We start from the raw sequence: 11,607 nt of genomic DNA, 5'->3' as shown, positions 1-11,607 counted from the left end.
CGGATTGATTTTTTTCTAAAGTTATTACATTACGCTTAACTATTTATTAAACCTGTTAAGGAGTATCTGGAATGTAAATAAATGATGCAGTCATATAGCCAATAGCGCCGACACTGTGTTACTCGTGACTAGTCTCTAATCACGAGTCGGCCATAAATTGAAAGCGAGGTTAAATCTTCAATTTTGGGACTTGCGAGTAGAAATGAAAACAATAAAATAAAGGTTCATTACAAATTAATACCAGTGCGCTCTGATGAATAGTTTCAATTTTAATTTAATTTGTGATTAAACATACCATAATGTTTAAAGCCACATTCAAAACACGAAAGTGAGGCTTGGAGCGCACTCCGGTCATAAAATAGTCTGGCACCACACCATTCCACCGTTTGCAAATTATACAACAGACTCAGGGAACATGATCGAAAATCGCTCCCTCGTGAAAACGTTTTTTGGTTTATTTGTTCGGTTTGGCAACCAATCCTGTATTGCTTTTCTTTTTGCATTTTGTGAGCGCTTTTTCTCCATTTAATTAATTTTGGACATCGCAAGTTTACCAAAAACAATTTCAATGCGGGATGAAAATTCCAAAATTTAATTTTAACAATGCGCACCTGTGTTGTAATAATATCATGTCAATTGTTTTATTTGGTCACATCAGAAAAAAACAATAAGACCAAATAATGAATTTCATTCAATCAACCAAATTAAAGACAGTTTTATACCATGAAAGGCCATTAACCGGATGCGTTTCGATAATTTCTTCTCTTAATATTGCTGATAATGTTTAACGTGTCCAAATTTAATCTTTGCTTTCAATAGAGTTCCTTTTTTAGTATTAAAAAAACACACGGCGTATTATATCTTTAAAAAAGCAATTACATGAAAATAAAACAATTAAAGCCAACTTATTTCACTAAGATTTCAATATGGGAGTGAGTTATAAAAACCCCACAAATATTACCGTAAAGAAGCGAAATATCACGTAATTTCAATAATGACACAATTATTATAATGCTAAGTGTCATCGTATAAGTAGAATAATACACTACTAGCGTCTACTATGCAAAAACAATGTAACAAATAAAAACAATTGAAGAAAAAATCGTGAAAGACAAATATGAAGCTTTTTATTATTTGTTTTTTTTATGGTTAAAAATAGAAAAATGGATTGGAAGAAATTATTATGATGTTCGCACTGCTTCTCAAATGAAAACCGAGCTTGGTAGTTGAGGGCGCCCTCAAACATATCCAGTGTCCCTTGACTACTGCCGGTAACTGTTACATGTCGTACTTTTTTTTTTGCGAAACTGTTACTGCACAGATGACCTATATCATGTGAGCATTGAACACGAACTTGCCGATGTATTCGTGTTGGGTCGGGTTCCAGACGCCTCCCCAACATACCACGAGGGCGTACAGCGTTTTCCAGGTGCCGGAGGCCGTGGTGACGGTGTTGCTAGGCAACTGGCGACCATTGTGAGCGATGACATTCGGGCCGTCCACCTGTTTTGAAATGATAGAAGAAGTTGTTAAGAACAAGGGCAAATCTTTCCTCTTTTTAATTTCGTTTTGGCTATGCATGGCCTTGATGGTGCGTGCAGTGCGAATAGCACCCTCTTGCGACAGTTGTCGAGTAGCATTCCATCCGAAGGAATCAGTGGCGTAATTTTAGGGATGGCACGGTGGAGGGGGAAGGGGAACCGGGGTGGGGGACACAGGGGGTGGGGGAGCGCATCCCAACAACAGATGCCGGTTGCCCCCTCCTTTAAAATCTTGGATCAAATTAAAATAAATTTAAATATATATATCATTTTCCCTCAGTACACCCCCTTGAAAAATGTATGTACCACAGGTGCCCCAGAGGCTTAACCCTAGTTTCGCCACTGGAGGTACAGTGATCCAAACGTTTATTAATTGATTAGCCTCTCAAAGATTTTGGGAGGACAACAAGAGTGCGCTAAATGGATTTGGCAATAAGCGCCCGGTGTGTCCGCCACAAAACTCACAAAAAGAGTAATAGATAGCGTGCACAAAACGCCCAGAATGTGACAAAGGTTCTGTTTCAATTCTGGGTAGTACAGAGGAACAAAGACCATTGAGGGCGCTCTTTGCAAGCTCTCTGTAGTGAACAATGACTCACCACACACGGCAGCTTGTCACAGATGTACAGCGCGTAGGAGCTTCGTCCGTCGATGGCCGTGACTACCGCCTGTACTTCGTAGCGCGTGCCGGTCTGCGGAGTTGGGCAGAAGGTGAAAGTCAACTGTGCCTTCTGGTGATAGGCCAGCGATTGCGAGGTTGCCAGGGTTACAATCTCGGACAGGTACACGGTCAGCTCGTTGGCCGAGGGAGGGAAGTCCAGTTTCCGGACGGGCGCCTTGGCGAAGGTGATTGGTTGAAGTTTAACTCCACGCCTGGCCTGTGAACAGGAGGTAGGGATGTAACTAATCATCATCAACTAATTTACTTCTTTTAGAATGCGACTTAGCTGAAGTGAGGCTTTGAATAAAATATATACTAGTCCAATTGCCGACGAAAGCAATGTTATCTTTATTTGATGTCCCAAATCTTCTTCCTTCTCTCGTTCTTGCCTCTGTTTTACTATGAAAAACGCCCCAGTGCTACAGAAAAATCATATGTTCATGAGCTCTTGGTAATAAAGCCCTTTGTTTAACTACCTCTGGGAAATTAAATAGCAAAATACGTCAGCTAGAAAAAAACACAACTAGGCCCTCCTATTCACCAACGTCTGGCTTTTACTCCGATTTTCGTGAAGTCGAAAGAAATAACATACACAAACTGATATTCCAGTAGATCCGCCAATGATTTTAGTGCAGACAATGGGCTTGCTGTGTTGTCTCGTGAAAGCATTTTGTGAGACTTATTGCGCGGTTCTAGAACCGGTCATTTTCTCCAGACACTCAGGCCTCCGAAAATCAATAGGGGGGGGGGGGGGCTCCATATTTTCAATGGGGAGCGCCAATAAAATCCTAAAATCATTCACACTATATTAACTACAAAATCACACTTGTCACGACTATTTCTTTAGGGGGAGAACGTTCGCATGTACATCACAATCCTTCTTTTTGCTAATGCAATTTTTTTACGGAATGTTTTTTTTTTGGGGGGGGCTAGATAATTTTTTTTGGGGGGGAGGGGCCTAAAGCCCACTCTAGCCCCCCCCCCCCGGTAGAACCGCGCCTGCTTATTGTCAAGTTTATCTAACGGTGAAGGAGCAACTTCTAGGGGGTGGGTCATGGTTAAAATGGCACTCACCGCTGGTCTGACCTCCACATCAATCGTGAAGGAGACGGCCTCTGATTGGCCAGCATGTCCTTTGATGTAGATGTCGCTGACACTCGGCCATGCTTTCACCGTGCAGTTAGCCCCTGGAACACCTGCGGGGTAGTTGCTGCACAGCGCGGCGGTACTATTCTGAAATAGGCATAAGGAAATAAAACAGATATTGAAAAGGTTTGCTGGCAGAGTGAAATAAACACTAACAATACGATCGCGAAGAGTCTATACCGACTGAACCCCTATATGGACATTCAGTAACGGGTTTTTAGTTCATTCGCATGAAGTTATTATTTAGTGCGTACGAATTACTATTCAATATCCCTTTCGGGACTTCGTATGAATGAATGCACTGAGAAAAAAAAAGCATTTTATTTTAATGTACAACGTGTAGCCGGCCGCGCAAAGTGAGTTGAATCATAAATAATTCGCTTACTAGAAACGGTTGGAATAAATTTGATGAGTTCAGATGCAAAACAAGCTAAAGGCGATTTAAACCTAGCCCCCCCCCTCCTACAAAAAATAACAAAGTGAAAGGAACCGTTATGAACAAAGCAGAAGCTATAAAGGGAAAACTGAAATTTACAGAGGTTCTCTAAAACGAGTTGAATCGAAAATTCACTTTCATGTGTGACGGGTAAAAAAACAATGTCCATACCTGGAAACTTATGGAACGGATGCATTGTATAGGAACCCCCCCCCCCCATAAGCTGGATTTGCACTTGAGGTCTATTCTTTTTATTGAGTGACAGAACAGTCGTGTGTGCTTCCGAAATCAGACTAACGCTATAGAGTCTCTGCAGCATTGACGCATGGTGCCACACTCTATAACTGACGAAGACCATATTAGGCTTACTGCCCTAGCTGCTTACACACGGACGTACGACCATGATTGTACGACTCGAATTGTACGAACAGAAACATCACTTATAGACTTTTTTTCAAATTAGGAAAGGTCTTTACCTTTTTTGGGTCGTCCACGACGTAGTACCACAGGACACCAAAAGACGTGTCCCAGTCAGGATTGTTGTTGAGTAGCACTGTCACCTGGACTCCCAGACCCTTGGACTGCTCACACAGATGACCAATCAGCGTGATGCTTGCATCTTGAGCCAGCGTCTGCACCTCGGACGTGATGTACTTGGTTACAACGGGCACTGTAATTGGTGGAGGCGGGGCGCTTACTTCAATGGGCGGGGCGGCAAAAGCTGAGTGGGGAGGGGACATGAAGTGTCGGAACATTTGAAAAAAAATCTTTTGTTACTTTGTTAATATCAGATGAAAGTGGTGAGTTCATCTTCAAGAAAGGAGTTTAAATATATCTTTCTGAAAGTCTCTGTGGGGACCTTAATTAACGCTGCTCCGTGTGACGTTAAATGACGCGTATTTCTGCAGGATCCACCGTTGCACGTTCCCATCAGCACTTTACATCACAAATATCACCATTAATGTCCTCATTATCAAAATCGCCACCACTGATCACCAAGCAGGCCTATCATTCACAATTTAGTTTTCACAATTACAAAATAAATACAGGAAGTCAGCAACATTATGTACATTACAAAATCATGAGATGGTAATTCATCATGTTTTATGAAACATGAGACAAGTTCATGTTGAAATGTAGACAGGACATCACGTAGGATAATATAGACCTGGCATTGCAAGGCAGAACAAACAGGAAGAGCTGGAAAATTAATAGCACAGAGGGGGGACGGCCACATGCATTTATACTAGGAGCAGGTCCATACGGTTTCGGGTATCGAAACTCACTCGTGTCCCTAAACGAGTGTGATCCTAGTACAGTGTTACATCCATTTCCCGAACCCCGGGTGTTTTTAAGCAGTACCCAACACTCAGTATTCCCATATCTCATGTTATCTGTATCTGTGTAGTAAAACTACGAGCCAATACATGTTATGTGTGATAAGAGGCTTGTGATTATTTATAGTTACCATTGGAAAAAAAGGCTTGGATTATAGTGGCCCGGTTTCCCCCCCCCCCCCTTCAGTGGATGTCAGTCCATTACAGGTAGACACAGCTAGTGCGTGCCGGTACCCACTTTAAACATCGGGCTGGAGAGAGGCAAGTGAGGGACCAGTAAAAGCTAGTGGCCTGCCCAAGGACACAACACAAAAACAACATTCCAGTTACTGGATTCAAACCCCTGACCATCGGATCATTAGTCACGCACCCAAAACCGCCTCGATCACACTGCCCTAATACAGGCAAACCGATTCCGACCCTATACCCATCAACCACGGCAGTCTTGTACTTACCGACCGTCAGGAGCGTCGCAAACCCCATCAGCACTGCAGGTACCTGCCGCATGACGTACGGTTCTCTCGAGGTACAAAGACTCGTCAAAATTGGACTGTAGCCGATACTACAAGACGCTAGACGTGTTTAAATGGTGCAAAAGACAGGCCTCTTCTTTTTTGAGCGCAGCAAGACAGTCTCAACCAGTGCTCACTTTGCGTACTCTTCCCCAAACTAGCTCTACCCCGACCGCGCTTGGGCTTTTATAGAAATCCAACACCGTCAGGCCCCCTGGGCTTCCTGGTAAAGTGCTCCATTTTTGTTTAGTGATCGCAGCCGACGGAAGTAAAAAATTATATATTCAGTCGTTGCGCAAGGTGTCAGAAATTTCCAGAGTGCGCGGGAATTCCCACCTACTCCGAAACTTTGACAAAGTTGAGTATTTAAAGAAAGGTCACGAACTGGGAATTTTGAAATATCTGACACTGAGAAGCTTGTTTGTGCGAGCGCAGAAATGAAAGATACTTCGATCGATGCAATCGATGGACACTTTTGGGGCACCAACACTTCGCAAATGACACAAACAAAAATAATCTTCAAGTTGGTGTTCTTCCAGGTATAATAGAGGAAGCGGGATGCTTTTTGAAAGTGAGAAAGCACACAAGGAAAAACTCTCAAAAACTTAATAACGGGAAGGGGGTAATGTACTCAATGTGTTACGTTAAGTTTAATTAATTCCTTCACTATCCATTTTCTTTTTCCATTCTTGTTTCCCATCCTTTTTGTTTTGTGTTGTTTATGGGGGAGGGATATATCGTTCAGGCATGCCTGGAGTACATGGGTGGCGCCTCACCAGGGGAGGGGGGAGGGACACATGTCCCAATAATAAGTGGGCGGGGGATGGCGTTGTCCCCTATAATGTATCCCAATGCGTATAGTCAAATATACCCAAGTTCGCATCCCCCCCCCACCCGATGAATAGGTCTAGTTTGACTAATTTTAAAACGTTCTAACTACATAAATGCAAAGTTATTAAAATATAAGAAGAAGATAACAATGGGCAGTATCATTTCTTTTTTTAATACACTCTATTAATTTGTCTGTCATGCCTGAAAAAAAAACACACCATCCAAGCCAGGAATCTATGCACGGAAATAACCCAGGGTCGACTCATGCTCGTTTACGTTGATCACTGGCGGTCCTCGCTGAACTTCGACCGCCAAAGAATTTCGGGGATTCCCCGCTATTCACGTGACATCCTGTAATCCCAGAGCGAGCCGGGAATTCCCACTCGCGTGCCTACGCGTGCGCGTATAAAGTACAGGGCAGGGATTTGATCCATTGAAATGAGACATAATGGCTGCTTGGTTTTACACACCAACGTTTCGTACATTATGTTATATTCATGTGTAATGCTAAAAGAGGTGGGGATGTATTTTTGAAAGTAAGAAAGCGCACAAGGAAAAAGTCTCAAAAGTATAATTTTGATGAGGGGGGCATGGTACTCAATGTGTTACTTTACTAGTTTCATTAATTCCTTCACTATCCATTTTCTTTTTCCATTCTTAATAATAATGATAATAATAATAATACAAAGTATTTATATAGCGCTTTACAAAGAACAAAGCGCTTAACACTCATCCACAACAAGAAATAACAGGAAAGAAAAACAGACACAATACGATTACGAATGGACTTGGAACAGATGTGTCTTCAGGAGACGTTTGAATACAGGCAGCGAGACCGCCTCTCTCAGACAAGAAGGAAGCTCATTCCACACGTGAGGGGCGGCCACAACGAAAGAGCTATCTCTGGCCTTCTTCCTACTTCTAGGGACAGAAAGCCGGGTCTGATAGGATGATGAGCGGAGTCGGTGTCTGTAAGAGTCAGGAATATTTGAGTGATGTGAATGTAATAGGTCAACCAGATATGATGGAGCTTGATTGTTGAGAATTTTGTACACAAGGGTGAAGATTTTGAAGGTTATCCTCTGTTTAACAGGGAGCCAATGTAGCTCTGCCAGCAGGCCCTCAGATGGCTGGTCCCGGCCGCATGCGAAGACCAGCCGGGCAGCCTTGTTTTGTAGGCGCTGTAACCGTTTAAGATCTTTCTCACGAGCACCTAGCAAAAGAGAGTTCGCATAATCAAGACGGGACAGGACCAGACTTCTGACGGCGTGATGGCAGGCATCCTATGTAATAAACCGGCGAATACGCCACAGGTTACGGATGTGGAAATTAACAGTTTTACACAGAGAGCCAACGTGATGAGACATTGTCAAAGAAGAATCTAGTGTGACTCCTAAATCCTTAATGGATGTGGAAGCTGAAATGGATAAGTCTCCCAATTCTAATTGGAGATCAGGGACACTAGCAACCACATGATTACTGGCGAAAATAATGAACTCAGTCTTGTCTTGGTTAAGCTTCAGCATGTTTTGAGACATCCATTCATTGATCATGAAAACGCAAGATGATAAATTGCCAAGTACCTGACCACAGTCGCCTTTAGATTTAGGGTCAAACTCAGCATAAAGCTGGATATCATCTGCATATTCATGAAATGAAATGCCATGCCTACGAATGATCTCACCGATGGGATTGGGGTACATAATGAATCCCAACGGACCTACTACGGATCCCTGGGGTATGGAGTAGGTGGAAATGTGCCCTTCAGACAAATCTCCTTTGATCGAAACCTTAGCTGCGCGGTCTTTTAGGTATGTGCTGAACCAAGACTCAACAGTTCCTTTTATTCCAAATTGGCTCTGGAGTCTCTGTAGAAGGATGCCGTGATCGACCTTGTCGAAAGCGGCCGACATGTCAAGCAAGACCATAAAAACAGCTTTGTTTTTATCCAGGGAACAAAGAATATCCTTTTTGACCCTAAGAAGGGCAGTCTCGGTACTGTGATGATGCTTGTACGCGGACTGGAACTGTTCACCTAGTTTGTAGCTTTCCATGTGGTCAATAACTTGACATGTCACGGCCTTGTCTATAACCTTGGACAGAAGAGGTATGTTGGAAACAGGTCGATAACTCTTAAACTGATTTCGGTCAAGTGAACTCTTCTTAATTACAGGAGTTATGATGGAGTGTTTAAGATTTGATGGGAAAATACCGGATGAGAGGGAGGCATTAACAACGTGTGTGATAACCGGGAGAAGAGTGGATAGATTTTCTTTAACCAACCAAGATGGTAAAGTATCTAATGAACACGATTTATTAGGAAGACGCATGATGATTTGTTTAACGTCGTCACAAGTAATCTGCTCAAACTCAGTGACAGAAAAGACAGTTGATATTGCATCAGTAACACTAACACCCGTGTTTAATTGAGTATACACATTGGACCGTATGTTCTCAACCTTTTCCTTGAAAAACAACAAAAAGTTGTCAGCGAGCTTTTTATAGGAATCACAATCGGGTAGAGTTTGAGCAGTCTTGTTAAGGAGAACATTGATGTTAGCGTACATATCTTTAACATTACAATCGGTGCATTTGTCAGAATAAAACTGCATCTTTGAATCAGTGATCAGTCTATTTACGTGGTCTTTTTGAGCCTGGAAGGCATGTTCATCCTCAGCAGAGTTGGTCTTTTTCTATTTCCGCTCAAGGCGACGCCGAATACGCCTTTCAGTATGGATGAGGTCGTTGTACCATGGAAGTCCTGGCTTGATAATTCGTTCCCTGGTGACCAAGGGACAAACTTCGTCGAGGACCATAGAAGTTATCTTCGCATAAGACTCTGCAAGACTGTTGGGATCGTTGTTGCTGTCTGGGAAATCGGTAAACCGATCATGGAGTAGCTCTGTCAAGCGCTCATGGTCCAGCTTGCCGTACTGGCGGGATGTTGCTGAGCCCCTCAGTGGTGGAGGTTTGCCACACTTCATGGCACATGTGACGACATGATGATCAGAGTGGTGCAGAGGGTCGACATGAACTTCATGGATTACATCATCATCATCGCGGGGAAATGACCAAGTCTAAGGTATGACCATGTCTGTGAGTTGGGCCCTTGACGTGTTGGCTGAAGCCTGCATTTGAAATAATCTCAGTGAATGTTTTGGTGTCCCATTTATCAGGTGAGTCAATATGCACATTGAAATCACCCAATAATGCAGTTTTTTTTTAGGAGTAACGGACGTCTCATCCAGAAATCTCTCAAACTCTTCCAAAAATCCGGAGGTTTTCAGTCCATTAGCACGTGATGGAGGCGGACGATATATTCCGATAAGTCGGATACAGTTATTGAGCATAACAGTGCAGTGTTCAAGGTTAACTGAGGAGAACCCAGACGGGGTAGAACACAGTGTCAGCGATTTCTTGTGCACTATGCCAATCCCACCATCATGGGTTGCCCCCCTACGAGGAAAATTGATGAACATGTAGCCAGGAGGGGTACATTCACCAATTATCACCATATCATCATCAGAAAGCCAGGTCTCAGTCAACAACATCATGTCAACATCATACAATAGAATATGGTCCAATAGGGTGGTGGTTTTATTGCGTATGGAATTCGCATTCCAGATGTGTATGGTAAGACTTGAAAGTGGCTTGGCCAGGGATATTGGTAGCAGGTTAGATGGGATACTGGTATGGAGATAGCTCTTACGTGGGTTTTGAGATCTAGGGGAACAAAAAGTCCGGATCTTTTTGAACATATGCGTTCCTGCTCGTAGGCCTCTTGCATGACGAGCAATACCTAATTGCTTCAGGGTGTGATAGGTCTCAGCAGATAGAGGCACTATACACTCAAGTAAGGACAGTAGCTGTCGTTTGGTGTAGCATTGAACAGTAGCACCAGCAGATACAATGGGTTGCCTATTGTCCAAAAAGCGTGACACCGTGGCGGTATTGTTGAAGATCGTTGTACCGATACCGTCTTCAAGACCATTATGGCAACCGGTATAGGTGTACTCATGTTGGGAATTCCATGTTCAAAATTCTCGCTCCACCGGCGAGCTCCCGGAGACAAATCGATGCTCTGATTTGCTTCATGTCGTAGGACAACATATTCAACAAGACGTTCCAACAGAATCAACAAGGCAACAAGACAGATTCCGGTTATAAACCGGAGATAAAGTGGGAGCAACATATCTCCCTTGGCAGCAGCTAATACAGCGCCATTATTGCCCATAGAGAGCGCTGTAACAACTTTGAATTTCCCATTCTTGTTTCCCATCCTTTTTTTTTTTTGTTCACGGGGGAGTGATAGATCATTCAGGCATGCCTGGAGTTCATGGTTCGCGCCTCGCCGTTCTACCTGTGGGGCATAAGATGTTGCTTGCACATCACGGGAAGTGGCACAAAATGAGAATTGACGCTAGGCTATATATATGAATGCGTGTGCATACGTATATCTTGTTACAGTGCTCTCTATGGTCAAAAAGTGCCACCCCTTTTGAATTTCCCAACCTGCTGGATCCACCCCACCCCCCCTCCCAAATGTTGACGAGAAATCGCCGCCGCTGCCAAGAAGGGGCCGCAACGTTCTGTACACTAAAAAAAGGAAGAGAATTTAACGAAAGGCGGGTTAAAAACAGTAGAAAAGATTGTGAATATCAGTTACGAAATCCTCAGTCTGCAGTCCTTTTTTACGCTTGCTTTCTGGCGTTGCGAAACACGGAAATATACTTCGTCGATAATTATGATACTTGATCCGTGAAGTGTTTTCCATCCTGTATTTTATTACAACTCGTAAAACACAACATGTTGTTATGGTACACTCAGTTTACTGGGCTGTTCTTGCTGCCAGAGTTGTCAATTCGGTAACCGAAAGTTATCACAATCGATTTCTTGAGCACACCTGAAATTGTGCTAAGTGTACGAAAACCGAAAATCTTACCGAGATTCGCCGTAATCGACTCTTTTGTTGTGGCACGCTCAGCATTGAAACCAGTAGTAAACTGTGAACTCCTCGAGAACTGAACTCCTCTCAGTCTTAATGGAAACAAACTAAACCAGGAACCAATATCGTGCAGCCTGCGGGTTTCTCACACTCCGAAGGAAATTAAAGAGTTAATTTACCTACAAGGCGTAAGACAGA

General features: G+C 43.2%; 1 protein-coding gene across 2 annotated transcripts; it reads right to left on the bottom strand.

Moving 5' to 3' along the window:
* Window positions 1-1,308: 1,308 nt before the first annotated feature.
* LOC119735921 lies at window positions 1,309-5,860 on the bottom strand. Of its 2 annotated transcripts, XM_038209872.1 has the most exons (6): window positions 5,577-5,860; window positions 4,261-4,505; window positions 3,277-3,435; window positions 2,411-2,419; window positions 2,141-2,377; window positions 1,309-1,503 (listed from the first exon to the last, which is right to left on the bottom strand). In XM_038209872.1, the coding sequence occupies exons 1-6, from the start codon at window positions 5,626-5,628 to the stop codon at window positions 1,327-1,329; spliced, it is 879 nt and encodes a 292-aa protein (XP_038065800.1). In that variant the 5' UTR covers window positions 5,629-5,860; the 3' UTR covers window positions 1,309-1,326. The 2 variants fall into 2 exon arrangements, with proteins under 2 accessions (XP_038065800.1, XP_038065798.1); XM_038209870.1 differs by having other exon boundaries at window positions 2,141-2,419; window positions 5,577-5,855.
* Window positions 5,861-11,607: the final 5,747 nt, after the last annotated feature.

This window comes from Patiria miniata, unplaced genomic scaffold (assembly GCF_015706575.1).
Source record: "Patiria miniata isolate m_02_andy unplaced genomic scaffold, ASM1570657v1 HiC_scaffold_29, whole genome shotgun sequence".
NCBI lineage: Eukaryota > Metazoa > Echinodermata > Asteroidea > Valvatida > Asterinidae > Patiria > Patiria miniata.
This window is presented reverse-complemented; position numbering and strand designations above follow the sequence as displayed.